The sequence below is a fragment of the Oryctolagus cuniculus genome, chromosome X, assembly GCF_051225735.1.
Source record: "Oryctolagus cuniculus isolate XC-2025 breed Fujian yellow rabbit chromosome X, ASM5122573v1, whole genome shotgun sequence".
NCBI lineage: Eukaryota > Metazoa > Chordata > Mammalia > Lagomorpha > Leporidae > Oryctolagus > Oryctolagus cuniculus.
In genome coordinates this window covers 10,072,283-10,098,966 of record NC_142888.1, presented here as the reverse complement: position 1 = coordinate 10,098,966, position 26,684 = coordinate 10,072,283, and the positions used below count along the sequence as shown (strand labels likewise).

The 26,684-nt window shown below is 41.1% G+C and overlaps 1 protein-coding gene across 12 annotated transcripts in view; it reads right to left on the bottom strand.

The window, feature by feature from the left end:
* Window positions 1-26,684, bottom strand: part of ZFX (zinc finger protein X-linked) — a 48,205-nt gene that overhangs the window by 7,789 nt on the left and 13,732 nt on the right. For 11 of the 12 annotated variants that reach the window (XM_008272461.5, XM_070067213.2, XM_070067210.2 and 8 more), the window contains exons 2-3: window positions 24,619-24,707; window positions 20,809-21,378 (exon numbers count right to left, since the gene is read on the bottom strand). In XM_008272461.5, the coding sequence (XP_008270683.1) occupies window positions 20,809-21,378; window positions 24,619-24,679 (631 nt within the window). In that variant the 5' untranslated portion in view covers window positions 24,680-24,707. Of the gene's footprint in view, window positions 1-20,808; window positions 21,379-22,984; window positions 23,040-24,618; window positions 24,708-26,684 lie in introns of those variants that run through there. The other variant, XM_008272463.5, reaches the window with a different exon arrangement.

Genomic DNA, 26,684 nt, shown 5'->3' with positions numbered 1-26,684 from the left:
AATCTGTAATACATAATCTGTAAGTATGCACATCTCTCTCTTCTCTCTCTTACACACACACACACACTTTAGTTCATGACAACAATGAGTCTAGGTCCTTACTGGCAAGCGCAGTAATATGTGAATTCAAACATTCTCATATACCTATTGCCTTTCTTACTGAAGGTAGGCTTGTGTTGTATTTTAAAAAAAAGAAAACAAAAGTATACATGATTCCCAGTAGTAGAAAAATCTAGGGCTATACACACAAAAAAAATTTTTAAAGCTTTAAAAAAGTAGCCAAGAAGAAGTATGCTATTGTGATTATGACTTGGAAAATAAAACACAAAAAAATGTCTTAAAAAAACATTCTGGGGGCCAGTGTTGTGGCACAGTGGGTAAAGCCGCGGCTTGCAACACCAGCATCCCATATGGGTGCCGGCTCAGGTCCTGGCGGCTCTACTTCTAATCCAGCTCCTTGCTAACTGCCTAGGAAAAGCAGAAGGTTGCTGCAGTGCTTGGGCCCCTATATGCCCACTTCGGAGACCTGAAAGAAGCTCCTGGCATTTGGCTTCGGTCTGGCTCAGCCCTGGCCATTGTGGCCACTTGGGGACAGCGGATGGAAAGATCTCTTGCTCTCTCTCTTCCCTCCCCCCTGCCTTCTCTGTAACTCTTTCAAAAAAAAAATCAGTTTTTAAAAAATACTCTGGATTTGAATAAATCCCAAAAACATAATGCAGTGTTACATTACATATCACTTATGGGCATTTATAGCACAACAAAAGGGTGGCAAAGACTAATGACTACTTCGTACCCAGTATTTAATCATAGAAGATGGACTCAGCAATGTTGAATCCATTAGAAAAACAGTGAAGGAAAGTGTTCTCTGTTCTAGGGCCAGCTGGCCTATCTGGCACAGAAGACCAAGCCAAAGGGAAGAGGACAAAGGTCCAGAAAAGAAGGTTCATTTAGCTTGCCTTCAGTACACCCAAGCAGCCTTTTCATTTCCCTTTTCCTTTTTAGGATCCTTTCTGGTGTTCTCTGCTGGACACATTTGTCTTGCTTTTTTGACTGGACATTTATGTTTTACTCAATTTAGCAAACAATGAATCACAACCATAGTTAGACTCCAGGCTAGGTATCTGAAATACAACTTTGAAACGTGACAGACTCCAGAAGATCTAGTGAGAAGGTAAGTGAACAGATGATTGTTTTTAAGTGAATTAATCATAACATAGCTACCATGTGTGAGGCGACTATGTTAAGTGCTAATCAATATTTACAATAACCCTGTGCGGGAGGTGGTACAAGATTACCTACATTTTACAAGAGGGCAAAATGAAGTGTAAAGAGTTGAGTAATTTATTTGGAATAGCACAGAACTCAGATCTCGAGCTATATGGGTCTTAATCAGAGATCATCAACTTCTAGAGTTTGGAGAATGAGACAGAAATTGGTAAAGGCAACTGTGATTTTTCAAAGATCAATAAATAGCACAATTATCTAAAGGTGTTTTCTTTCAGTGGAAATCAGAGAAATGTGCTCATGACTGAAGCAGGCAGTTAGCACTGCAACCAAGGCTAAGTGGGGGTGTTTTTGTCTATTGTAACATTTTAAATTCATAGTCACCTCTTGTGTCATCCACAACCATTATATTAAGACTGAACTCAGATTGTGACATCTTTGAAACAATACTTCTGTAAAAATTTGCTATCATGCTCTCTATAAGATCCAAAATTTTCATTTATCAAATTAAGTCTTATGAAGAGGGGCTGGCACTGTGGCGCAGCGGGTTACCGCCCTGGCCTGAAGCGCCGGCATCCCATATGGGCGCCGGTTTGAGACATGGCTACTCCACTTCCTATCCAGCTCTCTGCTATGGCCTGAGATAGCAGTAGAAGATGGCCCAAGTCCTTGGGCCCCTGTACCCGTGTGGGAGACCTTGAAGAAGCTCCTGGCTCCTGGCTTTGAGGCACAGCTCCGGCCGTTGTGCAGCTCTGGCTCTTACGGCCAATTGGGGAGTGAACCATAGGATGGAAGACCTCTCTCTCGCTGGCTCTCCTCTCTGTGTAACTCTGACTTTCAAACAATAAATAAAATAAATCTTAAAAAACAATTTTAAAAAGTCTTATAAAGAATATCCAAATGAATCTAGTATCTCACAAGTCAACACTAAATAGTAAAAATCAGTGGCAATTTATCAGATTGGCTTCTGGCTTATTTAGAAGACCATCCACATCCCAAATAAATCACTTGTCAAGAACTATTTGTAAATAGCATCCCCAAAACCTTTCTTAATTGTCATTTACAAATACTAAAATTATAAAATTTAATCATCTTGCATCAAATGCAAAGGGCAAGAACCCCAAACTCTGGGCCACCAAAAGTAGTTTGCTGTTTTTGTCTATTTATGACACTCTAAGATCATCACACAGCAAACTATATTTAAATATATATTCACCTTCAAAACCAAACATGCTGCTTAAAAATATACTTGTTGATACATTAAACTTTTTCTTGCATAATTTAAAGCAAATTAAAATGAAGGGTCATTTATGGAGAAAAAAGCAAAAGCTTGTTTACATATATCATAAGATGATACTACACTTGAACTCTCTAATGCAATCTTGGATAATAAATTGATACAGAATATGAAAGAAGAGCAAAATCAGAAATGACTAGCAGAGGCCAGCTCTGTGGTGTAGCGGGTATGGCTGCTGCCTGCAACCCTGGCATCCCATATGAGCGCTGGTTTCAGTCCCGGCTGCTTCACTTCTGATCCAACTCCCTGCTACTGGCCTGGGAAAGCAGTGGAAGACAGCTCAAGTGCTTGGGTCACTGCTGCCATGTGGGAAACGCAGAAGCAGCATCTGGTTTCTGGCTTCAGTGTGGCCCAGCCTGGCTATTATGGCCATTTGGGGAACGAACCAGAAGATGAAGAGCTCTCTGTCTCTCCCTCTCTGTAACTCTTTCAAATAAACAAAATAAATCTTAAAGGAAAAAAAAAAAAAAAAAGAAGAAGAACAGGCAAACATTACACTGTGTTCTGACAGCTGCCATGGAAACAAAGGAAGGATAGCACACTCACAACTGGGAGAGAGAGAACAGTATTTACTTCAGGTCAAGGATTCAGCAGGGACAGTGGCAGAGAGACATGAAATGCATGATGGTCAGGAAGGCTCAGTACTGCTGGGCTACAAGGGTAAAGTAAAGTGCAGCACGGGGAATGGCAGGAAATATAGCTAAGACTAAACTGAGGTCAGCTCATGCAGGGCCTTGTGCACCAGGCAGAAGGGCTCAGACTTGATCCTGGTAGGCTGGAGATTTCTCAATCTGGACAGGAATCAAAATTTGTTAGAAAAGTTCAACAACACTGGCTGAAGCATGGCAGTTCTACAGAATCAGAAACTACAGGGGAGAAGCCTGACACATACAGACAGACTCAGGGACAACAGCCTTGGATTTCTGATCAGCGGTCTGAGAATCTCTACTGTCAGTGACAGGGAGACTTTTTTTTTTTTTTTTTTAAGACTTATTTATTTGAAAGGCAGAGTTACAGGGAGGAAGATGCAGAGGCAGAGGCAGAGAGAGAGAGAGATCTTCCATCTGCTGGTTCACCTCCCAAATGGCCACAAGGACCACAGCTGTGCTGATCCTAAGCCAGAAGCTTCTTCCAGGTCTCCCACGCAGGTTCAGGGGCCCAAAGACTTGGGCCATCTTCTAGTGCTTTTCCAGACCACAGCAGAGAGCTGGATCAAAAGTGGAGTAGCTGGGTCTTGAACCAGCACTAATAGGGGATGCTAGCACTGTAGGTGGTGGCTTTACCCACCGCACAATAGCTCAGGCCGATAGGGAGACTTTTATGCAGAGCAACTGACAAGGCAGATCCAAAGTTCAAAATTCATGAAGCAGGCCGGCGCCGTGGCTCAATAGGCTAATCCTCCACCTTGCGGCGCCGGCACACCGGGTTCTAGTCCCGGTTGGGGCGCCGGATTCTGTCCCGGTTGCTCCTCTTCCAGGCCAGCTCTCTGCTATGGCCAGGGAGTGCAGTGGAGGATGGCCCAGGTGCTTGGGCCCTGCACCCCATGGGAGACCAGGAAAAGCACCTGGATCCTGGCTCCTGCCATCGGATCAGTGCGGTGCGCCGGCTGCAGCGGCGGCCATTGAAGGGTGAACCAACGGCAAAGGAAGACCTTTCTCTCTCTTTCTCTCTCTCTCACTGTCCACTCTGCCTGTCAAAAATAAAAAAAAAAAAAATTCATGAAGCAGGGAGACCATTTGTGAGTCTACTTCAATAACGCGGGTGACAGATGCAAGGTCTTGAATCACGAAGAGGTAGTGCAGGTAGGCTTGTTTCCTGTTTTGGGACTAATGTGAGCAGGACTTGGTGCCCAACTGAAAACCAAATCTGAAACGGAGTCAAGGATAACCCTGGAGTTTTGACTCAGGTGAATGAGTGGGGTGAGAAATGAGGAAACGGGTCTTAATTTAAGTCCCAAGGATAACATCTCCAACAGCCCTCAGTGCCAGTGCCTGCCTCTAACACTAGCACTCACAGCACTCTGTGCTCACCATGATTCTCTGTGTTGTTACCATCTGATCTCTTCTGCCCACCGTTCCAGGTTTGACAGCTGATACATGACATTATTGGGTCTTTAAGACAGAGACTGCTAACAGACACTCAGAATATAGATGAAGCAATGATTCAATGAAGAACTGAGGTATGCAGCCAGCTGCTGAATACACAAGTCTGAAAGGTAAAGGCAGAGACACAGATTCGGGAGCCATCAGCTCTGGGCTAACACCACGCAGTATGAAGAGTGGGCTGAGGACAGTCCTAGGAAATGCCATATAAAGAGTTCACAAAGCCCCAGAGAAGGCAAAGTTGGAGGGGCTGGTGCAAGGGCATACAGGAAGCCAGGGAAGTAAAGATACAGCAAGTCTAGGAAGGCACCAGGCAACAATGTCAGAGGCACACAAGTCAGAGAGGAATGTCTGCACTGACTTTCTTAGTGAAAAGCAAGGGGGCCCCAGGGGTCAACAGAAGGTGTGAATTTCTTCAAATACAGTTGTAATAATAAGAACAAAGAGGCAATAACTACAGCTGGCTGCATGGTCAATGACTTTTTCTGTTCAATTCATAGAAAACACTCAGATACACTCCTTCTACGGGAGAAAACAGAATAGAAAGTGAGAGGCTGAAACCAGAGGACATGGCGAAATGTTTGGATTCAGATCTCAGAGGAAAAAGTATCAAAGAAACTAAGAGTAAAGATAAAGGAACTGTCCTTAAAAAGGTGGAGAAATATGCTGTACTTCTGAGACCTGAGGAGGTCTACATGAATAGGTAGTTAATTGCATTTTGGGAAGAAGGGAAGTTGTAATCCAGAAAGCTGGAGGAGTTCATGGCTTACCAGCTTTAAATCGAAGATAGGAAAACAGGAAGCAAGCACTTTGACAAATAGTTTGCGAGAATGTCAGGCTGGGATAAGAGCTTGGGAAGCTAGGGAGAATGAATTGATCCAAGCTGAATGATACGAAGGTTCAAAGACACCACTGGCTGGTTCAGTCTTCATGGTTTTAAAAAATGAATAAAGGTTCTCTACAAAAATGGTATACATGGGGGAATGAGTAGACATTATGTCCTTATTTCTGTCCTGATGTGCATTTATCCTTTTTCAAAGTCAAGTATTTCTCGGGGCCAGCATTGTGGCACAAGGGGTTAAGATGCCACCAGCATCCTATCTTGGAGTGCAGGTTGAAGTCCCAGCTTCTAGTCCAGCCCCTGCTAGCTACCCACTTAGGAGACGTGGATGGAGCTTCTGGCTCCCGGCTTCAGCCTGGCACAGACCGTTGCAGCCATTTGAGGAATAAACCAGCAGATGGAGGAGATATCTCTTTCTCTTTCTCTCCACCCCAACACACACACCCCTCCCTCCCTCCTTCCTCCTCCTCTCCTCTTCCTCCTCTCCTCTTCCTCCTCCCTCACCCTGTCACACTGCCTTCCAAATAATCACTTTAAAAAAAAAATCTAAACTAAATACTTTCTTAAAGGTAGTCTGGAATTTCACACTGAGGTAGAATTAGAAAGATAAAGATATTGCCAAGGCAAAAGAGTCCAGACTAAATCCACAACATCTTCGGGGAACTCATCTCTGAACAGTTTGATACTGTTGAGGAAGTTGGCTTCTTTTGGCAAGGTTTGTCAAAACTGATTCTAACAGGTACTGGAATATCAATTGTCCTTGAGTTTACAAAGAACAAGGCCAGGCTTGTTGTTTTTGCATATGTTATTTTGTCAGTACCCTTAAAAAACCTTTGATGACTGGAAAATCTAATCATTTCAGAGCTTGCAAAATGTCAGGCATTTCCTATAAAGTGAGGTTAAAGATGTTTGTTTGCTTTTATAAATGTGTGAGAAAGTACATTCCAAATATACAGGCTTGCCAGATAGCAAAACTATTCTGATATCAGACAAAAGTAGAATTCACCTTCAGATCTCCACCTTGAAAATTTGCCCCATTAATTCAACCTATGAAATTATTCTGAATATGAAATATTACAGAAGTGGTTTATTTTAAAAAACACTTTGATTGTCCTGTTAAGTACTCAAAATTTCACTGTGATTTTAAACTACCACTATAAATGAATTTCTAAAAACAGACAAAGGAGGTTTTGATAAAAGTGAGTCACTGTACATTTGATTTCTGCTTAAGTACCTTCTTCTAATATAGTAATGAAGAACTAGAACTTTAGAATAGGGCCTCTCCAAAATAGAAGAGCATAATTTCTGGAAATTAAGACTACTTCTAATAATAACTACCATTTGCATGGCACTTTGTAATTTCCTTAGAGTTTCAATATAGTCTTTATTTGATTCTCATCTTTTCCAGATAAAGAAATAAATGCTCTGAGATATGATTTGCCCAAAGTCAGCAAGCTACCAAGGGGTGGCAGAGATGAAGAGTTGCCCGTCCTTAGAACCCAGGTCTTTTATTTCCATCTTCCAAATTTTATTTTTCATTTGAAAGACAGAAAAATAGAGCCTCCCATCTGCTGGATCACTCCCCAGATGTCCACAACAGCCAGGGCTGGGCCGAGGTTGGGCCAGAGTTAGGGTCAGCACCCAGGAACTCAATGTTGTCTCCCAGAGTCTATACTTGCAGCAAGCTAGAGCCAGAACTAGGAATTCAATGCAGGCACTTCAATGAGGGATGTGAAGATCTTAACTAAATGCCCACTCCACATCTTTTCCTATTCTTCTTAAAAAGAAAAACTGGCATCAATTTCTTCAAGGCTTACATCTCACAATCTCAATAGCAATAACCAAACTACAGAATACTTAGACATATATTATATTGCTTCAAAAAAGCTTCAGTAAAACCTCCTGAAGACTGAAAACTAGAGGATAATTTGCAACACAAATAGACACTGTGATATCTAAAAATATAGTTCATTAAGATTTCTGGAACCCACTAGTTTCTGGTAAAGAAAACTTATAGGGAGGGTGTAGCTGGAGATGAGGACATCCCATTTCAAGTAAACTGTCAAAGGAAGGTTGATTTAATAGGGAAAAAATTAGCAGGACTGAGCTGGTTCTTACATGAAGAACATGTTTTATACCTATAGAATATATATAGAACATACCTATAGAACAAGGAATGATGGCCGGCGCCGTGGCTCACTAGGCTAATCCTCCGCCTTGCAGCGCCGGCACACCAGGTTCTAGTCCCGGTCGGGGCGCCGGATTCTGTCCCGGTTGCCCCTCTTCCAGGCCAGCTCTCTGCTGTGGCCAGGGAGTGCAGTGGAGGATGGCCCAAGTGCTTGGGCCCTGCACCCCATGGGAGACCAGGAGAAGCACCTGGCTCCTGCCATCGGATCAGCGCGGTGCGCCGGCCGCAGCGCGCCAGCCGCAGCTGCCATTGGAGGGTGAACCAACGGCAAAAGGAAGACCTTTCTCTCTGTCTCTCTCACTATCCACTCTGTCAAAAAAAAAAAGGGATGATGCTGATCATGATGGATAATGGTGACCACATTTTACATTTCAAGCGCAATGCTAAGACCTTCAATGTACCATTTACTATTCATGACAACCTGATGAATAAATAACACTTTTTCATTATTCTCACCTTTCTAATCTTCTATATACATTTCACCATAATTTTGTCAAGATGTATCTGGGTTGCTCCCACCTACATGAGACAACTAGATTGCATTTCTTGCTTCTCAGGTTTCAACTGTCATGGCATTTTGGGAATGAACCAGATCAGTGCTTTCTCCTTCTCTCTAATAATATTGCTACTGGATTTGCACTAGAATTACATTTTGTCTAAATTAACAAAAGAGCTATCCCGGGGCCGGCATTATGGCACAGTGATTTAAGCCACCGCCCGTGATGTTGGCCCAGTCCTGGACATTGTATTCATTTCAGATGGAAGATCAATCACTCTCTATCACTCTGCCTTTCAAATAAAACCTTAAAAATAAATGAATAAAAAAAGTTTTTTTAAAAAAAGACACATCTTGGGGCTGACACAGTGGCGCAGCAGGTTAAGCTGCCACCTGTGACAGGCACTGGTTTGAGTCCCAGCTGCTCCGCTTCTGATCCAGCTCCTTGCTAATGGGCCTGGGAAAGCAATCGAAGATGGCCCAAGTACATGGCCCCTGCACTGTCACAGACCCAGATGACGCTTCTGGCTTTGGCCTGGCCCAGTCCTGGCAGTGTGGCCATTTGGGGAGTCAACAAACAGATGGAAGATCAACTGACTGACTGATCTCTCTCTGTAACTCTACCTTACAAATAATAAATCAATCTTTAAAAAAAAAAAAAAAAAGACATCTCTACCATTCTCAGTCCTCCCATGCAAACTCCTGGCTGTCTTTCCATTATTCAAATATCCCATTCTCTCAAGACCACACTGTAGTTAATTTATTTTCACCAAGTAACAAAATGATTGCCTTATTGTTTACTTCCCTCTCCCCTGGTTTCTCATCAAATATCCCAAGACACAACCCTCAGCCTCCTTCCTACTAAAGCAAAGACTCAGTTACCTTCCTCTCCAGCAAGGACTCTCCAACTCATACCAAGTACAAAACAAATTAAGCAGTCTAGTAATGACCTCTGGTCAAATCAACTTCTACCTTCAGTCCTGTGTCCCCCAGCAGCTCCCATACAATTCATATGCTCTAACCTTAAACAGTATTTTTTTACTTCCATGCCTTTATGCTTTTTCAAACTTTAAACAACCAAAGATTGCTGTAGAAATGACATAGCTTAATATTTAAGAAAAATATTTTAAAAATCAAAGTATTTTATAAGTAAAAAAGGAAATTAAAATGTGCTCAAAATCCCACCACCAGGAACTATCAACGCTATTTACAGATCATTAGATATCTCTCTATATATATTTGTAACTTTAAGAAAGACTCAACAGAAATTTTTATGAAAATTGAGTATTACAACATGCTATTTAAAAAATACGTTAGAATGTATTTGAATTCAACAGCAACAAAACAGCTTTAATTCTGTGGTCATCCCATCCCCTCACATGCTCTAGTTCCCCTTCCTTGGCAGAACCAGCCTTGGTGATTTACCTCTGTTCCGACACCTATGTAGCTAAATCTGCTTACACACACATACACACACTATCAACAACTTCATTTTTAAATTCATGATTCTGAACCTGAAGTAGACCTTTTTTGCTAATAGTCTTACTACCTAATCACCTTAATTTTTTTATCTTTAAACCCAAAATTCAATCAAAAGAGAGCAACAGAACAAAAAGCTGGTATTACTCAATATGCTAAGGGTTCCTATGTGGTTAGGTAGCTGTTTCTAGTTAACACGCAGTACAGATACCATGGATAGGTAGTTTCTCCTAAATGGATACCCAAGTTCATGAGCAACTGTTTATGTCCTAGGAACTGTGATAAGCGCCTTCCCTGCATCCTATTATGAAATCAGGAACAACTCCAAGACTTAGATGTTCTACCTACTTGACAAATGTGAAGCTAGTTACCTAAGAGACTTAGTAGCTTGCAGGAAACCATTCTGTCCAGAAGACAAATGCTCTAGTAAATAAATACATTGAAATGTCACATTCAGACCTCCCTCTCTTAACTTTTTCCTCAGGAACTCTCTTTTCTGGGGTTAAAATTTCACATTTTTATTATACAACCCATAAAAGGATTTCAAACAACTGGTTACAATCTGATCTCTTAATTCTTGAGACTTTCCTGGAAAGGTTCAAAGGCTGAATGCAATCAGTCTCATTCCAAAACAGGGACTCAAAGGATCAGAGCCATTCAACTGCCTGTCTTAAGTTACAGGGCTCTGTAGCATCGTGTCAGAGACATAAAAAAACAGCTGCCAAACTCCACTGAATTAGTCTAAAAGACAGTTAACTAAACCTAGTAAGCCAAGAACTGATTTTTTTAATAGTATATATTTGGGGAATAGGGCAGAGGAATGACTATTTTAATTCCACCATGTACCTGCCCTTACCCAAGATTAATCCCCTGATGGGACAACAGACAGGTCCTATGTAAAACCACTCCAGACTGAGTCCTGCTTGCCCAATGGGTGCCCTGGACTGGAAACCTCTTTGTGAGTGAAAACAAGAGCAAAGGCTAGCAGGTACTGACTGACAGACCCTATGCTGAATGCCCATGATCTCTCATTCTCGATCCATCTTTAAAGATGTTCAAGGTGAGCCAGTGTTATGATGTAGTGGGCTAAGCCTCTGCCTGTGGCGACAGTATCCCATATGGGCACTGGTTCATGTCCCAGCAGCTCCTCTTCCAATCCAGATCTTTGCTATGGCCTGGGAAAGTAGAATAAGGTAGACCAAGTCCTTGGGCCCCTGCACCCACATAGGAGACCCAGAAGAAGCTCCTGGCTTCTGGCCTTGGATAGGCTCAGCTCTGGCCATTGCGGCCATTTGAGGAGTCAACCAGCAGATGGAAGACCTCTCTCTCTATAACTCTACCTCTCAAATAAAATCTTTAAAAGAAAAAAAAAAAAAAAAAGGTGTTCAAGGTGACTACAGTCAATAATAGTTAATAATGATGTACTATAGTACTATACACTTGAAAATCACTAACATAGATGTTAAGTGCTCTCATCACAAAAAAAGTGAGATAATGCATGTTAATTAGCTCGATTTAGACATTCCACAATGTATACACATTTCAAAACATGCTGTATAACCATAAACAATTTTTGTCATCTAAAAACATTTTTAATAAAATATAAATAAATGGATAGATGGATGGGTGTTCAACACATCTCTAGAATATCCCTAGTTTGGTAAAACTTTTTTACATTTCGGAAATATTCTCATGTTGATATGTACTTTTTAATTCCAAAATTTTGTTTTACCAAATGTATTTTGTTCTTAAATTTTTTAAAGATTTATTTATTTATTTCAAAGAGTTACAGAGAGGGAGGGAGGGAGGGAGGGAGGGTCGGTCTTCCATCCGATGGTGCACTCCCCAACTGGCCACAACAACGGCCGGAGCTGTAAAGATCTGAAGCCAGGAGCCAGGAGCTTCTTCTGGGTCTCCCATGCGGGTGCAAGGGCCCAAGGACTTGGGCCATCTCTTACTGCTTTCCCAGGCCATAGCAGAGAGCTGGATTGGAAGTAGAGCAGCTGGGTCTCGAACCAGCGCCCAAATGGGATGCTTGTGCTTCAGGCCAGGGCATTAGCCCACTGCACCACAGCGCCGACCCCCCCCAAATGTATTTTGAAAACATTCCAAGTTGTATACTAAAAAAGGTATTACAGATCCAATAATCAGTCCACAGATCAAAGGAATAAACATGTTACCATCGTTTCTGTGCTAACAGCCCTTAGAAACAAAAAACTATCAGATTGTGTTGACCCGCACAGTTTATACATTAAATACAGGGGTTTGGATTTTATGCATTCATTCATTCCCTGAACCACTTTTTACTGGATGCCTACTATGACTAAAATCATGCTTAGCTGGGAGCTAACACAGATCAATTGTTTAAAGGATCTAAACTGAATGGCCAAGCCCACCACATTCCACATTATAGAGATCTATTTACAATCCAGTTGTACGGCAGACAGCTGAACAGAGCAACCCTGCAGACGGATCTTTAGCATGTCCAAATTTGCTCCTCCCTTGACAATGCTTTTGCCATCTGCCCAGCCAGAAACCAAGGGAGTGAGCTTCAAATCCTCTCTTCTTCAATCCTAAATTCAGAAAAATTCTACTTCCTAAATGTATCATTAGACAGGTTCTGCCAAACTGTACTGACACAATCTTATTTTAAACTGTTATCATCAGCTTCTTACCTGAATTACTACAAAACATCTCCCAAAATGTACTTTGTACTTATGATTTCACTCTTCTCTTGCGTCTGCTCTCAGCACTGCTATTATCTTTCTAAGCCATGAATCTAAGTATGTTATTATTAATCTGCCTAAAACCCTTTAAGAGCACCCCACATCAAAGAGGTAAAGGCTTCTTAATGTATTCAAGGGGTTTGTTTTGGGCCTGCCTATTTTGCCAACCTTTTTCCCACCATTTCTTCCACCCTCCTCACTAAAGACATCATGAGCACTCCAAAGAGTAAGTCTCTGAGCACTCAATGATCTTTCACATCTCCCTCCCTTTCCTCCCTCCTCAGCCACCTACTGAACATTTTATTCACCCTTTAAATTGAGTTCATTCTTAACTTTTTTTTTAAATAAGGTATTTTCTTTCTTTAAAAATCCTTGTCTTTGAGAAATAAATACTAAAATACTTAGGAAAAAAATGTGAAATGTGTTTCAAAATAATACAGGAGGGAGGGAAATCAATAGGAGATGAACTAAATAGTCACATCTTCCACTGAGCTTCTATATAAAACTTTCTAATACTTTGGTAGCATTTATCTCACTCAAGAGTACCAAAAATTTTTCAGCATTTCCTCCCTTAGTGCTTCCAAAATACTTTGTATATCTATTTAAATATCTTTTCACACTAAACTGTAATTGTCTGTTTCTGTATCTCTTTCCTCTAGGACTATGAACACAAAAAAAGCCAGAGACTTCATTGCATGTCTCTAATACCTAGCAAAGTTCAAGAGCTTATTACGGCTGACCAGTCAATGTTTCTGAATAAATAAAGGCACAAAAAAAGTAAACGTGGGCCGGCGCCGTGGCTCAATAGGCTAATCCTCCACCTTGCAGCACCGGCACACCGGGTTCTAGTCCCGGTCGGGGCGCCGGATTCTGTCCCGGTTGCCCCTCTTCCAGGCCAGCTCTCTGCTATGGCCAGGGAGTGCAGTGGAGGATGGCCCAGGTGCTTGGGCCCTGCACCCCATGGGAGACCAGGAAAAGCACCTGGATCCTGGCTCCTGCCAACGGATCAGTGCGGTGCGCCGGCTGCAGCGGCGGCCATTGGAGGGTGAACCAACGGCAAAGGAAGACCTTTCTCTCTCTGTCTCTCTCACTGTCCACTCTGCCTGTCAAAAAAAAAAAAAAAGTAAACGTGAGCAAGAGTGAAAATAATAGTCTGTATATTATTCTTTTTTCTCAACACAAATTCATAAACAATAATTTTTAGATAAACATGGTGGTGTTTACGGACTGTCTAGGTGGCTTCGGCTAGAATGAGTTAAATCAATGTTAAATAAAGTCACCCCAATTGTTGAAATTCAGTATTTAAGGGGCCAGTGCTGTGGCGCAGTGGGTTAATGCCCTGGCCTGAAGAACCAGCATCCCATATGGGCACCAGTTCTAGTCCCGGCTGCTCCTCTTCCGATCCAGCTCTCTGCTATGGCCTGGGAAAGCAGTGGAAGATGACCCAAGTCCTTTGACCCCTGCATCCACATGGGACACCCAGAAGAAGCTCCTGGCTTCAGATCTTTGCAGCTCTGGCTGTTGCGGCCATCTGGGGAGTGAACCAGCAGATGGAAGACCTCTCTGTCTCTACCTCTCTCTGAAAGTCTGTCTTTCAAATAAATAAAATAAATCTCGGCCAGCGCCGCGGCTCACTTGGCTAATCCTCTGCCTGTGGCGCCAGCACTCTGGGGTCTAGTCCCGGTTGCTCCTCTTCCAGTCCAGCTCTCTGCTGTGGCCCTGGAAGGCAGTGGAGGATGGCCCAAGTGCTTGGGCCCTGCACCCGCATGGGAGACCAGGAGGAAGCACCTGGCTCCTGCCTTCAGATCGGTGCAGCGCACCAGCCGTAGCGGCCATTTGGGGGGGTGAACCAACGTAAAAGGAAGACCTTTCTGTCTAACTCTGCTTGTCAAAAAGAAAAATCATTAAAAAAAAAAAGAAATTCAGTATTTAATAATATCATAAATTTAGAGTAATCAATGGAATCCTACCTGCCTCCCCAGACACCAACAAGCACTATTTATCCCAAGTTCTACTGCTCTATGGTACTAACTTTTTATACACACATAATACTAAAACATACACACACACACACACACACAAACACTCTGGAATAAAATACACTTGATTTCAAATTCTCGCCCTAATGCTAGCTGCCTATATAACCTTGGAATAGTTCCTGAAACTGAGCCTCAGTTACTCAATATGCAAAATGATAATAACACCAGCATTTTAAGATTATTAAAAGAAAATTATGATGTATTAATTCTAGCATACATCATCATTTATTGAAGGCTTACTATTACCTATTTTCACCATTAACTTGTCACAAAAATCCAACAAAATAATCTTTCTTGGGACAAATGAATTTAAATTTTTTTAAATAAAAAACTATTCAGGCATGGGCATTTGGTACAGTTGTAAGACACCACTTGGGATGCCCACATTCCATTAACAGAGTGCCTGGGTTTCAGTCCCAGTTTCACTTTCAGTACAGCTTCCTGCGACTGAGTACCCTGGGATGCAGCAGCTGATGGCTCAAGCAGTTGAATTCTTACCACCCATGTGAGAGAGCTGGATTGAGTTCTGGGCTCCTTGGTTTCAGGCTGGCCCAGCCCCAGCTATTTTGTAACCATTTGGGAAGTAAATCAGCAAATAGGAATTTACACTCTCTCTCTTCACACATTCTCTCACTCTCTCTTACTCTGTCTTGTTCTCAAATAATACCAATTTTTAAAATTTTAAATAAACTATTCATGAGGCTGGTGCTGGTGAGCTAAGCCTCCTCTGCATGTCACATTGGCATCCCATATGGGCACTGGTTTGGGTCCCGGCTGCTCTACTTCCAATCCGGCTCTCTGCTATGACTTGGGAAAGCAGTAGAAGATGGCCCAGGTCCTTGGTCCCCTGCACCCATGTGGAAGACCCGGAAGAAGCTCCTGGCTCCCGGCTTCAGATCAGCCCAGCTCCAGCCATTGCAGCCATTTGGGGAGTGAACCTACGGAAGACCTTTCTCTCTCTCTCTCTCTCTGTTAACTATCTCTCAAATTAAAAAAAAAAAAAAAAAAAACAAACATAAACTATTCATATTGATTTAACAATCAATACACAAATATAATCCTAAACATTTTTACTCATTAAGGGAAAGTATTCTTCACAAACTTTACTTAACAAACATCATCATGTCCTCTGATAGAACTGCCAAATGACTCAAGGATCAAGATGGGTCTGATGGGTCTGATGAGCCCTACGGCATTTGATGAGTCAGAATGCATATTGCACACCTTAGCACTTGAACCGTTCCTTGAAATAGTACTTGAACTATATTTAAAATTATATATATATAGACGCTATCAAAACAGCCTAATAGCATCAGTTAAGAACTAACCAATCTAACAATTTATTAACATTCAGCTTTTTGAACAAGCAGGTGCACAGTGTAGGAAAAGTGTTTTGAATACTATTTTAATTGAATAACTCAATGAAAGATGAATAAATTTAGAAATGGACAGAAGAGCTCAACATTTTTCCAAAGATATACAAATGGCCAATAAGCACAGGAAAAGATGTTCAACATCATTAGCCATCAGAGAAATACAAATCAAAATCACAATGAGCCTCTACTTCACACCTACTAGGATGGCTATGACTGAAGAGACAAGTTAACAAGTGCTGCAGGGAATGTAGAGTAACTGAATCTCACCCACCACTGGGGAATGTAAAATGGCAGTTTTGGAAAACAGTCTGGCAGTTCCTCAGAAAGCTAAGCAGTTACCGTATGACCCAGCAATTACACTCCCAAGGATAAAGCAGTTCCACTCCTCTATATTTAAAAGAAAACATATGTCCATGCAAAAATTTGTATATAACTGCTCATATCACATAATACACAAAAACTAGAAACAACCCCAATATTCATCAAAGTAATGAATTGGCTAAAATGTGGTATATATTCATACAACGGAATATTACTCAGTAATAAAAGAATGACGTATGAAGGGTCTTCAGAAAGTTTGTGGAAAATTTGTATTATGAAAAACCCTAAGTATGGATTTCAAATGTCTTACAGCAAAATAAACTTATTACCATTTTTCCACAAGCTTTTTATAAAGATTTATTTATTTATTTGAAAGACACAAGTGACAGAGAGAGGGGAAGAAAAAGCGAAATCTTCCATTCACCAGTTCACCCCCTAAATGCCCATTAACAGCTGGAGCTGAGTCAAGCTGAAGCCAAACTCCATCCTGGTCTCCCATGTGGGTAGCAGGAATCAAAGTACTTGGGCCATCATCTGCTGCTCCCAGTTGCATTAGCAAGAAGGTGGATTAGAGCTAGAACATGATCCCTAGCATTCCACTATGGGATGTGGATGTCCCAAGTGGCAGCTTAATCTGTTGCACCATAACCCCTGCCCCTCTATAAACTTCTGAAGCACCTTCATACAGGTTACAACATGGATGAACTCTGAAAACATCATGCAACATGAAAGAAGCCAATCAAAAACACCATATATCATAGGATTCCATTTACCTCAAATGTCCAGAATAAGTAAATCTATCAAGATAAAAAGTAGTTCAGTTGGGGCCAGCAATGTGACATCCCATATGGGCACTGGCTCAAGTACTGGCTGCTCCACTTCCAATCCAGTTCCCTGCTAATATGCCTATGAAAAGCAATGGAAGATGGCCCAAATCCTTGGGCCCTGGCATCTACATGGCAGAACAGATGAAGCTTCTGGCTTCAGCCTGGTCCAGCCCTGGCTGTTGCAGCCATTTGGGAAGTGAAGCAGCAGAGAAGATTGATCAGTCTCTCTATTTATCTCTCCTTCTCTCTCCATAATTCTGCTTTTAAAATAAATAAATCTTTAAGAAAAAAAAAAGTAGATTAGTGGTTGCTTAGGATTGGAGGGGATGGAGAGGGTTAGTGAGAACAATAGTTTAAGAGTATGGGGTTTCTCCTTGGGATGATGAAAAATCTCCAAAGCTGGTGATGATGGTTGTGCAGCTTTGTGAATATACTACCACTTAACTGTACACTTTTTAAAATATATGTATATTTATTTGAGAGACAGACATCCCACTGGCCCACATCTTTAATGACTGTGATGGCCAGGGCTGGGCCAAGGCTGAAGCTATGAGCTGGAAACTCAACCCAGATCTCCCATATAGGTGGCAAGAACCCAATCACTCGAGCCATCATCACTGCCTCCCAGGGTCTGCATTAGCAGGAAGCCAGAACTAGGAGCTGGAGTTGGGTATTAAAGTTAGGCACTCCGATATGGGATGTGGGCATCTCAACCAATGTCTTAATTGCTAGGTCAATTGTTGCCCCTAAATTACACATTTTAAGTGGGTCAACTGTATGGTATGTAAATTGTCTCAATAAACTTGTTATCGGAAAAATTTATTTTGACACTTAAGTTGAATCTAGTAATCTGGGACACCTAACTCTTACTATCTTCTACCTAACCGTGCAAATTAAAAGACACAGATCTAGAGCGATGACACTTCACTGACCATATTAATATGAAAGGTACCAAAAGAGTATTTTGTTTCCTGCAGTTGTTGTAAGGCAGTGCCTGACTCATCATCACCTGATCATCTCCAACTTTCCCTTCTGCACTAACTGATGCCTCACAGAATGGCATCTTCACTATCTAGCTGCTAAGTGAAACTCCAGGAGGCTGAAGATGGTTTGCAAAGTGATTAGGGAGAATCTGGCAGCTGCCCAGAACTAAGAAGCAACCTGAGTATCAAGTGGATGACTCAAACACACCACCTCTCAGACAGCTAGAAAACTAAGGGGCACAAAGCAATAGTAATATATCTAGCCTGACCAGAACCAAATAAGAGCCAAAAGCTACCAACAGGGAAGAAATGAACTGTGGATACCTCGGATGAGGCATGATGCCCACAAACATTCAGCTATAACATTCACATTTTCATTTATTCAACAAATACTTATTTTGCATCTAATATGCAGTCTGATGAAAGAGATGAGCTGCAATGGATTGAGAGATCAGTGAAAATGAAGTTAGATGAAGTGGAGTGCATAAATTGACATTTAGGTCAGTAAAAGGACAGAAGTATCTGTTTCTTGAGGACAGGAACTGTCCATTATATAAATACAATCAAGTAGAAAGCAATCTTCAGGCTCTCTTCAACTAGCGGTTTATTTCCTGTACCTGTAAGCATGTTCCATATATTTTTACCATCCAACGAGCAAAAAAGGAACTTCCATCTTTTCATTGACCAAAGTAGCAATTTATACAAATCACTTCACCTACCTTCACTTTCACTGACTTTTCAATCCATTACAGATCATCATCTTCCATCTCCTACGTACTCATTCATGCTTCATTGAAACCATTCTCATTTAACACCAATGCAATGACCTCCTCACTACACCAAAAGCCTGTTTTATCCTCTACAGTGTTGAGAGCACTCTGAAAGATTTCCTCCTCCTCTTCCCATGACCTCCTAACTTCCACGGGCTCTTCTCTGCCCACTCCTTAAATAGCCAAAAGATGTGCACTTGACACTCTTATTCTACAAGCATTCTCTGGAAACTACCATACATTTCCATATAGGATACTTTCCATATTCTGTTGTCACAAATGTCTTCTCTAGCCACAAACTCTCTTCTAAGCATCAAATTCTTATTTTCAACTGCTTAGGAAAAAAGCATTCACCAGATTATCTCCAGCAAGCAATTCTTTTAACAGGTCCTGAATCATGTTTCTCCACTAAATATATATGCCTCCTCTCAAGTAATTATAATCAGTTTGCACCCAGTCCTTCTTAGGTTCATCCTTGAATTATCTTTCTCCCTGAGATCCCCACCCTTGTTTTCTCTGTCAGCAAATCTCATCCATTTTACTTCCTAATCTCTCTTGACTCCAACTTTCCCATCCCTTTTCCCTTAAACATGAAGGTAGTTGGGATCTTTATCTCATACCTGAACCATTTCAGCTACTCTCTCCTCACCTATTTTATTCCACACTGCTATGAGGATTATCTTCCTATAATAAATTCAAAATTCAAACAGAGTATCTCATTTTCCCCTACTGGACTCTTAAAGAAAGGAATATAATATAATATTCTGTGATGGTTAGAGTGTAAGGAAATGGACCTTTTCATAAATGGTGTGCAGAATTATATTGGACAAAATATTGAAACAATAATAATCACACTCATAAATGTACCCAACCTTTGATCCAGCAATTCTACTTCTAAAAATTATTTTAAGGAATAAAAAGGGTACAAAGATAAACAAGTCCATTCTAAAGTTCCCATCATTACCAGCAAAGGCTACAATCTTTTTTTTACATAATATACTATTTGCCTATAATATGTTCCTCCTGCCATGCCCTTCTTCATCTTGTAAAATCAGAACTCAACCTTGAAGTCAAAGGTCAGCTACTCCATCCTGTCTCCAGAGCAATTTACTCACATCTCTATACCACACTCAACCTTTCTCTCCTATGATAGACTAGAAGTTCTCCAGGGACAGTGGTTTTATGTCCTTATTTACTTAGTGCATATCTGTATCTGTACTATCTACAGCAATGTCTGACAGAATAGGAGTTCCATAAAAAAGTATTGAATTAAAGTATTTTCTTCCTCTTCACAAAGAATTCTTCAATTTCCAAAATCTCAACAATTTTTTAAAAGGTCTTTCCTAAAATTCTGGTGGACTCCAATGTCATATTAAAACAGGTATTTAAGCAAAGCAAATACTGTTATAAATTTATAAACAGTCTGTGAGTATTTATTTGAAGTTTATTTCCATAAGGTCCAAGAATTTCCACACCGAATCAGAATTGTGGTCTATCTAACCTAGAACTGTGTCTCTGAAAATAGAACAAATATGTTTTAACATATGACACAGCTATCCTCCCAAATGCAAAGTTACTTGTTTAGAAGTGTATTTCAATACACCTTACTTTCCGCCAATAACCTGATATGAATCCATTACACTTGAAATCATGCTTTAACAATATGCCAGAGTCTTTTCCATGCTGTTACATAAACAGTATTTTACGTATTATATAATACTGAAGTGTTACATAAGCAGTACTGTATATCCAAATACAAGAAAGTAGTTGGGTTATGAATTTTTGTCCAAGGTGAACTCCTTTTAAGTTTCAAGAGAGTTCCTAATTCTAATAGAAGCTGGTTACAGCCTAATCACATCCTTCATGATTTTCAAAGTTCAGTTCCATTCCTTCTAGCCTTTGTCTTTTTAGACTGAAGAAATCTCTTCCTATTGTGTTCTTATATAGAAACAACTCTTTACTCTGCACCATTTCACATGCCTTAATTTTAAGTTAAAACTTCAAAATGAAACAACAATGCAGATAGTTATATAAGACTAACTTTATAGACATTTAAGTCAAGAAAATTTCATTCCTGCTCTAAGTTAGGAAAGCAGCCTTCAAAAATACCTTTGACAATCACTGTGCCCCAAGACTTACAGGAAATCATAAGGTAGTCCTCACAGTTGTTTTTGTCATCATCTTGCTGGTCCACAGGGATCCCGTTGGCATCTATAACTGCTTCAGAGGCACAGTCTGCTACCAAAACTTCTTCTGAAACTACATCAGTGGTCAGAGGATCAGTGACAATTTCTGCTTCTACTACACTATCATGAACCACATGCTCAACATGTCCAACGTCAGACACGTGTATAGATTCACTTGTCAAGACATGTTCTGGCATAGACATTGAGGCTGAAGTAATGTCAGAAGCTAAAACATCATCTGGGACTGTGCAATGTGCTAAAGATACTTCTTCAGTTACATCTGAGTCCAGCACTTGCTCAGGAATGATGACTGTTTCAGATACATCTGCTTCTTCCATGATATCTGGACATTGGACATCTTCTATAACAACGTCCTCAATAACATCTTGGATTACAACTGAGTCTGGGTCATCGGGAACAAAGTTATGCACAGTTATGTCTGAATCCACAACATCTGAAACAAAAACAGTTTCTTGAACTTCCACAACAATTTGATCACCATCCATGTGTGCAGCATCAGCTCCTTTAAAAAAAAATTAAAATGACAACTTTCAGGTAGGCATGCATGACATGTCAACTAATCCATATGTTACTTAATTTCTACCAAAAAAAAAAAAAAAACAAGACTAGCTCCTCAGTTTTCTAAAACATTAAGACAGATTAAAGAAATAAAGAGGGAATCTCTTTGAATCACATTAGACATTTTTAATACAAGAAATTTAGAACTCATCCCAAATCAATTAGTATATATATATATATATATACACCAGCAGAACATGGCAACTGAGGCAGTCATAGAAGAAATATATTCATGAAAGTAAAATTCTAGACACACTAAAATTAAACCCATACACATGGGAACTTAAGGGATCATTATAAAAGTTAAGTAAGGCATCTTTAGGTGGCAAATACATAATTTTCCTTCAGTATATGTGTTTTTCATTTATTTTCCTTCTTGTTCCATTTCATTTTTCTCCCTTCTTTCCATCTCTCCTGTTTTGTTTTAACTATCCTTTCAATGTCTTCCTTTCTCTCTTCACATCCCTCCTCTTTAGTTCTGGTGTAATATACCACCAACATCCTCCATGGATGACTGTGGAAAGTCAGAAATCATCCTCTGAATGTAGGGCATAAAATGATCAAGGCATATATGAAAACAGAGATAGAAGGTCACAGTTTAGGAGGAAAGTCAACTGGCCGAGAAGGCTCTGTGGATAGAAAAGATGAATGAAAGTGCACCTGCACTGGGACACCAGAGAGTGTGGGTAATCAGAGTGGGGCCTGCCCCAACTTCACTGGGGTGCTCCACCTGCATCCAGCTTCCTCCCATCCCCCCCGAGAGCCCAACCCCTAAGGTAGTTCCTTAGGATAGAGGGAATCCTACTCTAGTCCACTCTGCAATTAAGGCATGAAGGTAGACATTTAAATCAATTGAAGCCAAGTGAGATTAAATGACTTATCCAAGATCACACAGCTTGCATAGCATATGGTGCTGAGTAAATATTATTCTGAATGAACACTAAAAGTGGGAATAGAAATTATACATCCTTACCAAAAATATAAAACAAATCCAGTATGTTGGCCCCTGGTCCAGCAAAAAGCAAGGGAGGTTTTATAAAAGTTTTTCCCAAAAAGCTGTTCAGTAGATAAGTGATTCTGGTTGTGACTCAGACCAGGCTTAGTCCAAATAGGTGCCTAATGCAATGACTGTGTCACTGGCCAGGCCCTCAGAAAAACACATGGCTTTGTCAACAAACAAAAATGATCAATGGCCAAAGAATAGTAAAAATTTTAAGGCGTCTTTAAAATCCATTAATATCCATTTTATTAACATCCAGAAATAATGCAAAAGAGTATGTTCACTTCAGTTTCTACAGAACATCTACAAAATGCTTTATACTCATCTGCTGTCAGTATTCTCAATGCTACCAAGTGATAGATCACTACAATCTTCGTTTTTCCTGACACGAACCTGAAAGTACTTAGTGGCAAGAGCACTGGTTACAAGATCTAAATCAAGGAGCAGAGTTGCACACTTATTAGTTTTGTGATCTTGGGCAAGTCATTTAACCTCTGAGTTTCAGTTTCCTCATCAGTAAAATGAGGACAGTAGTATCTGCCACGCATACCTCACAGGACTGTGGTGATGATCAAATGGGAATGTATGGGAAGTGTTCTGAAAAACTGTAATGAGAGGTTTCATTATTATTATGACATGAAAACGGAGGCCCTGGCAGATTAAGTGACTTGCTCAAAGATAAACAAACACCATAAGTGTTAACAATCAGGACTAAAATGCGATAGCCCTTCAATATACCACTTAGCCCATGACCCAAGCTTGCTTGTCACATGCTTAAGTAAATACTGTATATTTTTCTTCAAAGAGTTTAGTCTCTCTTTTAAGCATATGTATTATATTTCATGTTCTAATGAAGAATCATAAGTTTTGCAGTTATCATTTAAATTACAAAACTTGAATTAAAAGACTATCCTAATCCCTCCCTCCCTTCCCCTTCTCTCTCTCTCTCTCTCTCTCTCTCTCTCTCTCTCTCTCTCTCACACACACACACACACACACAAGATTTAGAAACTAAGGAAAAATTTAAAATTAAAAATCACTAATATTTACTTTCCTGGTAAATTGCTAATGAAAATACTGCAATCTGATCATTTAAAGTCCGCTGAAAACTCAAACATTTTATTTATAACAATAGATAGTATGATGTAAAAAAGACATTTTATATTATAAAACCAAGTGTAATCAGTTTACAATGTTATATAATTAGAGCCATGGGTAATCTGAAATCACGAATACTTTTTCTTTTTTTAGGAGTTCATGAATACTATTTTCCTTGAACACTTGGGGGAGTGACAAGAGTCCACCTTCCAGAAGCAGAAGGTTCCTTTTGGAAACTTGTGAGAGAGAGACGGTTGTAAAAGTAGAATGAGGTCAGAATGTAGAAGACATTGGGATTATATTTATTTGCTAGGTAATGGAGAACAGAGAAATGGTATGATCTGTGTGCCCTTTTATGTTGAGTACTGTGATCGGTGGTCCATATAAGAGATGAAGGGTAAAGAAAATAATACAAAGTTATTGAAGACTAAGAACATGGTAGAGCCCAACTGTGTGGTAGGAAGTAGAATGAGGAGTAGATGTACACAAGGAACATTTTCAAAGGAAGAGCCAACAGGACTTAGTGAGACAACTGGGCAAAATGAAAATAATAGAAGAGAACACAAAGATTTTTGAGAATGCTGCGGCTGTTACAGGTAAACGTCTGAGACCAGAAATGTTTTAGATTTTGAACTTTGAGATTTTTGAGTATTTGCATGCACATCATATCTAGGGAATGGAATCCAAGTCTAAGTACGAAACTCATTTATGCTGCATATATATTCTGAAGGTAACATTATACAATGTTTTTGTACACCAGTTGTAACTATCACCTATCACATGAGGTGTCAAGGCATGAAACTGTCCATTTGGGGTGTTATGTTAGCACCTGGAAAGTTTTGGATCTTGGAGCATTTTAGACTTTGTATTAGGGATGCTCAACATACACTAACAAGAATATGACGGTTGTAAAGGAGACAAACTTTTGAAGTGGCGAATAATAATGTGCTCACTCTAACATTCGTAGACTGGCAAGATAACAAGATACCTATGTGTGACTATCAATGTGAGTCTAGCAATTTGTCCAACATGATAACCAACTCCAAATGCAGTTGACAGGAAAAGGAACAATTCAAGTAATTATACCTGTTGCGTCAAAAAATGAGTTTGGCTCTTGTGGTTGTAATTCAAGTCCATCTTCATCCATGGCCTTTAATTCTCATCAGTCACAGTTCCTAAATTAGGGGGAAAGGGAAGCTGAGCATTAATTTTGTATGTATCAAAAACATTGTATTTTCATTTCTCATAAACAAATCACTTAACAGATAACCATCTATCAAAAACACATGTATCTAAAATAAAAGGGAACCTAATTAACTTACAATGATAACTGGGCATCTATAGTACAAAGCAAAGCAGACCAATCAAGCAAGTCAACTTTCTCTAGACATCTTTTTAAACTAAGGTATTCTTTACATTAAGTGTGCACATCTTACGGAATTTTTACACAAACATAAATCTTTGTAATTACTTTTCTGATCAAAATTGAGAACATTTCCATGACCCCAGCTTTCTTTTTTTTTTCCCCTCAAGATTTATTTATTTATTTATTTATTTGTTTATTTTTTTTTTTTTGGACAGGCAGAGTGGACAGTGAGAGAGAGAGACAGAGAGAAAGGTCTTCCTTTGCCGTTAGTTCACCCTCCAATGGCCGCCGCGGCCGGCGCGCTGCGGCCGGCGCACCGCGCTGATCCGATGGCAGGAGCCAGGAGCCAGGTGCTTTTCCTGGTCTCCCATGGGGTGCAGGGCCCAAGCACCTGGGCCATCCTCCACTGCACTCCCTGGCCACAGCAGAGGGCTGGCCTGGAAGAGGGGCAACCGGGACGGAATCCGGCGCCCCGACCGGGACTAGAACCCGGTGTGCCGGCGCCGCTAGGCGGAGGATTAGCCTAGTGAGCCGCGGCGCCGGCTATTTATCTGAAAGGCAGAATGATGGACTGGTGTCAGGGGGTTTGAAAAGAAAGCGATCTTCCATCCACTGGTTCATCTCCCAAAAGGCTGCAACCATCAGGTCTGGGCAAGAGCCTGGAGCTCTGTCCTGGTCTCCCGTGCAAGTGGTAGGGGCCCAAGTACTTGGACCATCATCTGCTGCTTTTCCAGGCACATAAGCAGGGAGGTGGATCAAAAGCTGAGCAGCCAGGACTCAAATAGGCATTCCCATACAGGATGGCGATGTCATAAGCAACAGCTTAATCCACTGAGCTACAACACTGGTCCCCGACCCCAGCAGTCTTGTCTTCTCAGTCCACAAATTGCATGGTCTCACAAAAGTTAGAGGTTTTAGGCCTGCACTGTGGCATACAGTGTTAAGCTTCCACCTGCAGTGCCAGCATCCCATATGAGAGCTGGTTTGAGTCCTGGATGCTCCATTTCCAATCCAGCTCCCTGCTAATGTACCTGGGAAAGCAACAAAGGATGATCCAAGTCCTTGGGCCCCTGCACCCAAGGAGACCCAGAGGAGGCTCCTGGTTCCTGGCTTCAGCCTGGCCCAGCCCCTGCTGTTGCCGCCACTTGGGAAGTAAACCAGCAGATGGAAGATCTCTGCCTCTTTCGCTCCCTCTCCTCCTCTCTGCCAACCTGCCTTTTAAATAAATAAATAAATAATCATTAAAAAAAAAGGGGGGGGGGGCAAAAAAGGAGGCCGGCGTTGTAGCACAGTGGGTTAACGCCCTGGCCTGAAGCGCCGGCATCGCATATGGGTGCCAGTTTGAAACCCAGCTACTCCACTTCCAATCCAGCTCCTTGCTGATGGCCTGGGAAAGCAGTGGAAGATGGACCAAGTCTTTGGGCCCCTGTACCCGCATGGGAGACCGGAAGAAGCTCCTGGCTCCGGACTGGAACAGAACCGACTGCTGCAGCCAATCGGGGATTGAACCAGCAGATGGAAGACCCCTCTCTGTGTAACTCTTTCAAATAAATAAATAAACCTTTAAAAAAAAGATGAAGGAGGAAGAAAAAAGAAAAGAAGGGGCCAGCATTGTGGCACACGGGTGCTAGTTCATATCCCGGCTGCTCCACTTCCAATCCAGCTCCCTGCTGATAGCCCAAGAAAAGCAGCAGAGGATGGCCCAAGTCCTTGGCCCCCTGCTACCCTCGTGGGAGACCTGGAAGAAGTTCCTGGCTCCTGGCTTTGGCCTGGCCCAACACAGGCC